This window comes from Borostomias antarcticus (assembly GCF_949987555.1).
Source record: "Borostomias antarcticus genome assembly, chromosome: 17".
Lineage (NCBI taxonomy): Eukaryota > Metazoa > Chordata > Actinopteri > Stomiiformes > Stomiidae > Borostomias > Borostomias antarcticus.
The window spans coordinates 18,075,011-18,080,010 of record NC_140250.1 but is presented as its reverse complement, the minus strand read 5'-3'; the positions used below and the strand labels follow the sequence as shown (position 1 = coordinate 18,080,010).

At 46.3% G+C, this 5,000-nt stretch overlaps 1 protein-coding gene across 1 annotated transcript in view; it reads left to right on the top strand.

The window, feature by feature from the left end:
- Positions 1-5,000, top strand: part of tns1b (tensin 1b) — a gene marked incomplete at its 5' end in the record, with an annotated part of 185,352 nt that overhangs the window by 135,522 nt on the left and 44,830 nt on the right. The window contains 3 exons of the mRNA XM_084452037.1: positions 2,388-2,517; positions 2,722-2,787; positions 2,922-3,038. Coding sequence (XP_084308163.1) covers positions 2,388-2,517; positions 2,722-2,787; positions 2,922-3,038 — 313 coding nt within the window. The remainder of the gene's footprint in view (positions 1-2,387; positions 2,518-2,721; positions 2,788-2,921; positions 3,039-5,000) is intronic.

The window sequence follows — 5,000 nt, the reverse complement described above, 5'->3', positions numbered from 1 at the left end:
TTTTGGCCTCAGAACAGCGGCTGTAGCAGATGCTCTGGGCTGCTCTCCATCTTGCTCAACGCTAATGGGCTTTTAGTGAATGCATCACCTGACCGGCCTGGTCAGATATTCAAATTGATTAGAATGGACCTTGTGAGGTACAGTATACCCTCAAACCAGATCTCAAGATAGCAAATTCATTTTGTAGAAGAAGATGGTACAGTAGGAGCAGGCATATAGTGCATTCATTATAATGTATTGTGCACTGGTGTCCCCAAGTTATTTTGTTATATAAAACACACAATCTCTGTACAAATAGTTGCTTGTATGTTAGTCTGTGTATCATAATGTACTGTATATGGGTTGTAATCATACCGATAGCATTAATCTGTACTGAAGTCCTTTCTCTCACCCCAGTGATAGCCTGTCAGATTTCAGTCATTTAGTTCTCAGACAGTGAGACAGACAGACAGACTGAGTCAGACAGACAGACAGACAGACAGACAGACAGACAGACAGACAGGCAGGCAGGCAGGCAGACAGACAGACAGACAGAGTGTGTTCCTCTAGTGAGAGGCGAGTATAATATCCCACAAAGCCACAGTCCAGCCACAGGACATTTGGCCTGGCTCCCCCGTTCTCCTCAATCTGGATCTGTTTGTTCCCCCCAGAGCCTCTCGCTGTCTCTCTCTCCCCCCTCTCTCTCTCTCTCTCTCTCTCCCTTTCTCTCTCTCTTTTTCTCTCTCTCTCTCTCTCTCTCTCTCTTTCTTTCTCTCTCTCTCTCTGTCTCTGTCTCTCTGTCTGTCTCTCTCTCTCTCCCTGTCTCTCTCTTTCTCTTTCTCTTTCTCTTTCTCTTTCTCTCTCCCTCTCTTTCTCTCTGTCTCTCTCTCTGTCTCTCTCTCTCTCTCTCTCTCCCTTTCTCTCTCTCTTTTTCTCTCTCTCTCTCTTTCTTTCTCTCTCTGTCTCTGTCTCTCTGTCTGTCTGTCTGTCTGTCTGTCTCTCTCTCTCTCTCTCTCTCTCTCTCTCTCTCTCTCTCTCTCCCTGTCTCTCTCTTTCTCTTTCTCTCTCCCTCTCTTTCTCTCTGTCTCTCTTTCTCTCTCTCTCTCTCTCTCGATACAAGACATGTTTCAGTCTCATCTCATTCCTCATCTCAACATCATAGCCGAGGAAAGCTGGTCAATAAATCCTAACGTTTATGTCAAAGGCCAAGGACACGCTTCACATTTACAACAAACCCAAACGCTCTCGCCATGACGGGCGGAGGTTAGCTGAACAATCCCAACCCCAGAGTAGGTTCTTTTATTGTCATTGTTATTTTTACATTACAATTGCACTGTTTTTTTTTTAGACATTCCCAAAGGTGATTACACATTGTTCAAGACCTTTTCTCCCCAGACATGGTTTGTGTTGCAGCGTGCCGTTCAGGTCGAGCTCAAAGCCAAATATTCCTTGAGTACCTGTAAACGCGAGGTTCTAGTTAACATTCTCTGGCCCACCCTCACCATCCAGAGTCACAGTGGGGGAGAAAGACCAGGGTTTCCTGCTTTGGGCTTTAGTTTCTCTTTATAGGGCTGTTGCGTGGATGTCAATGGCCTGGATAATAATGCTTTAGTAAGGGGAGTCAGGCCATGCGTTTACAGGGGCTGTATATAAAAAGCTGACTGGTTTCTCTAGCGGAACGCCAGCGCAATGACTCAGGGCTTGTGAGTGGAGCTGACACGCTGGCTAGGGTTTCACAATGACGCTGCACGCCGCTCCGATTTATGGTCTTAGACTGAGAGTGAAAGTACCTTCGACTTAAATCACCTTTTCCAATTTCGATCCAATTTCTTTGATTTTGCAAAGCTAGGTACTAGGATCTGAGATGTACAGTACAGTGTCGATGTACCGTACAACGTTCATGAAGAGGGAATCGCATAGGACGTTTGTGAAAGTTGTCTCACCTGGCGTGGCGACCATTGATAGCCAAATTGTCTGGGATCGCACAAATTCACAAACAGTATTACACACCAAGAAGCGTCCGTAACAAAAATCAAATCAAGCATCCCTAAACTGAGGCAGGGACACATTGTTGAAGCCAAGTAAAAGTAAGTAAGTAGCCTTGAGAACCAATGTTTCTCGGGCCTAGTGGCCCATTGGGCAGGAGTTTGTCGAAGTGACTTACCCCCAATCCAACCCTTGATGCTGAGTGCCAAGCAGGGAGGCATTGGGTACCATTTTTATAGTCTTTGGTATGACTCAGCTGGGGATCGAACTCACAACCTCCCAGTCTCAGGGCAGATACTCTAACCGCAAGGCCACTGAGCTGGTGATTGGAGTCAAACTTACCTCTACAAGTTCTGTGTGGGAAGTCGCTGTCTGCAGCTGATTGAACGGAAGCTCTTGTCTTGTTCTTTCTCCTCGTCCAGCTGAAGTGTTATCACAAGCGCTTCCGCAGTCCTTCCAGGGACGTCATATTCCGGGTGCAGTTCCACACGTGCGCGGTGCACGATCTGGGACTCGTCTTCGGGAAAGACGAGCTCGACGAAACCTTCAAGGGTGAGAGCGCTGGCCGGACGTCGTTCCGTTTGTTTACCCCTCATTTATTCAGGCAAAGCTCACCCCGGATTTTGAATTCTCTCGATCCTAACCGCCATGATGATATTCACTTCCATGTACTACCGGACTGTTTTGAACGCTGGGCATTTTTTCTGACGCCATCTTGTTTTCTCTGTCCTCTTTCCTGCGTTCCTCTACCACCAGATGAGCGATTCCCGGAGTACGGGAAAGTGGAGTTTGTGTTTTCCTTTGGGCCAGAGAAAATACAGGGTAAGCCTACAGGTATCTACTCAACTACGCCGCCAGCATTTTGTAAACATCGCTGTTCAAGCTCTTTCAGGCACCGAGGTCCGTCGGCGCAGATTGACCTCTGACCCCACCGGCGTGTGTCTTTTTTCGCCCAGGTATGAACCACCTGGAGAAGTGTCCCAGCGTCTCGGTGGACTACAATACCCAAGATCCTCTCATCCGCTGGGACTCCTATGACAACTTCAACCAGCACTGTGAAGACACTGTGGATGGTAAGAGAGCTGCCTCTAATACCTTGAGCTTGATGAGTGGACACTGCTCCGCGTGTCATCAAATAATCATCCATGTGGGGATGATTATTTTATTTGAGGATGATTGGGCACTTTGATTTATCGTTTTGATCTTGCATTTTGACCTTGCAAGAATTGTTGGTTTAGTATCTTTAGTAAACATACAAACGCATACAAACACACGCGCTTGAAAACCACAAGCCCCTACTGTACATACAGACAGACACACACACACACAGGACTGGTGGACGTCACACTACCCCCATTGTATGTTGTGAAGTTCACAAGGTGTTAATGACTTAACACCCCTGTACGTTACAGGCCGACTCATGTGGTGCCCCCTCAAAATGACCAGGAGGGACACAGCCTTCTGAAGCAATCCCCCCCCCCCCCCCCCACACACACACACATACTAATTTCTCCTCACGAACGTCGGGCTTGTGGCTGCTGACGTCTGCTCCAGCACAGCCCTCCTCCGTGTGTCCTCCGGGCTTCTGTTTGCGTGACAGGGACAGAGATTCAATAAGGTCCTTAATAGAGTTTAGCCAGTTTTCACACTCTCGTCTTCCTAATCTCTGCCCACAAGGGGAGGTCAACCGCAGTTCAAAAGATCACCAAACAATGATGTCATTGGTTTGCTAATGGCTGGTGGGGCCTAGATTAGGAAGTGTGCTGGTTAGGACTATTTCTCCTCAAAAATGAGCTTCAAACTTCCTCCTTCTTATTCTATTGGAGGGGACGGTAATCAGTAATCTTAAAGATGAATTTGGTTGTACTTTATCTACTTTTCACAATGTTTTATTGCCCGTTTCCTTTTTGTTATCGTAATGCTGCATTAACCCCGTATCGGTCGATTCATTTTCATGACAAGATCGATCCTGATACTGGACATGTCGGTCAACAAGAAGCAGACCATGTTTCAAGTGTTTAATCTGCTTTTGATGAAGGAGTCTGCTAGGCTTTATCTGGTGGATAAGACATGCTCTTATCTGTCCCCTGGGCTGTTCCTGGTCTTTGGGCTTCTTTGGAAGGAGAGGCTTTGAGGTTTTAGCTCTGTGGAACTGTTAAGGAGCCATTGGCGAACTGATCTGACGGGCGCTAATTGCACGTCGCATCACACCTCTGTCATGAGGCCTGTTATCACGACGCCCTGCAGGTGCCCAAATAGAGCTCCTGGCAAGCTTTGTTATTCTTATTCATTAGATAAAGTAATTTGCTCGTTGTGTGCTACAGTATGCTTATTATTTATCCATTGTTGCCTTTAGCAGTTATGGATGTGTGTGGGTATGAAATATGATATACAAGGAAAGTTTGATTTAATTTGCTTTGATTTAAACCCACTTACCACACGTTAGACCCAGTTCTCATTACCAACGTGTCAAGATGAGTGTCAGACAAAATATCTTGTCAACACCGAGTCTGAAACATGTTTGTGACGGAGGGAGTGAGATGCATCGGTCTAGGAGCGTTCGTTCGGCCGTGTGCATGGCGGTGACCAATGGAACGCGAGGAACTCTAGCACGCCACGGGTCCCTGCTCTTTAGGACTCCACAGCCCAGAGTGCAACATTCCAGGTTCCAGCCACAGGCCGAGGACGCGGCATTCCTGATGCAGAATGATGGTCACACTCTGACCAAACTGATGTTTTCATAGTGGCCCTCAAAATGGAAGCAGCGCTGCGTCCTGTGTGATCGCCGCTGCCTTGTCCCCCGATGGTCTGGTCTGTCTGGAGTATACAGTGCCTTGATGCAAATGGAGATATTATGGAAATCGATCAATTAAGTATTATAATATATTTTTATTTTTTAATTGTAGATATTTTTTATATTGAATATCTCATACTATTGGGTTTAGTCACATTTAAGTTTTAAAACATATGCATGAAAAAATGTTCAGGCCTTAAACTCATAATAGAACAGGTAGACAGCTATACAGATTTTGTAT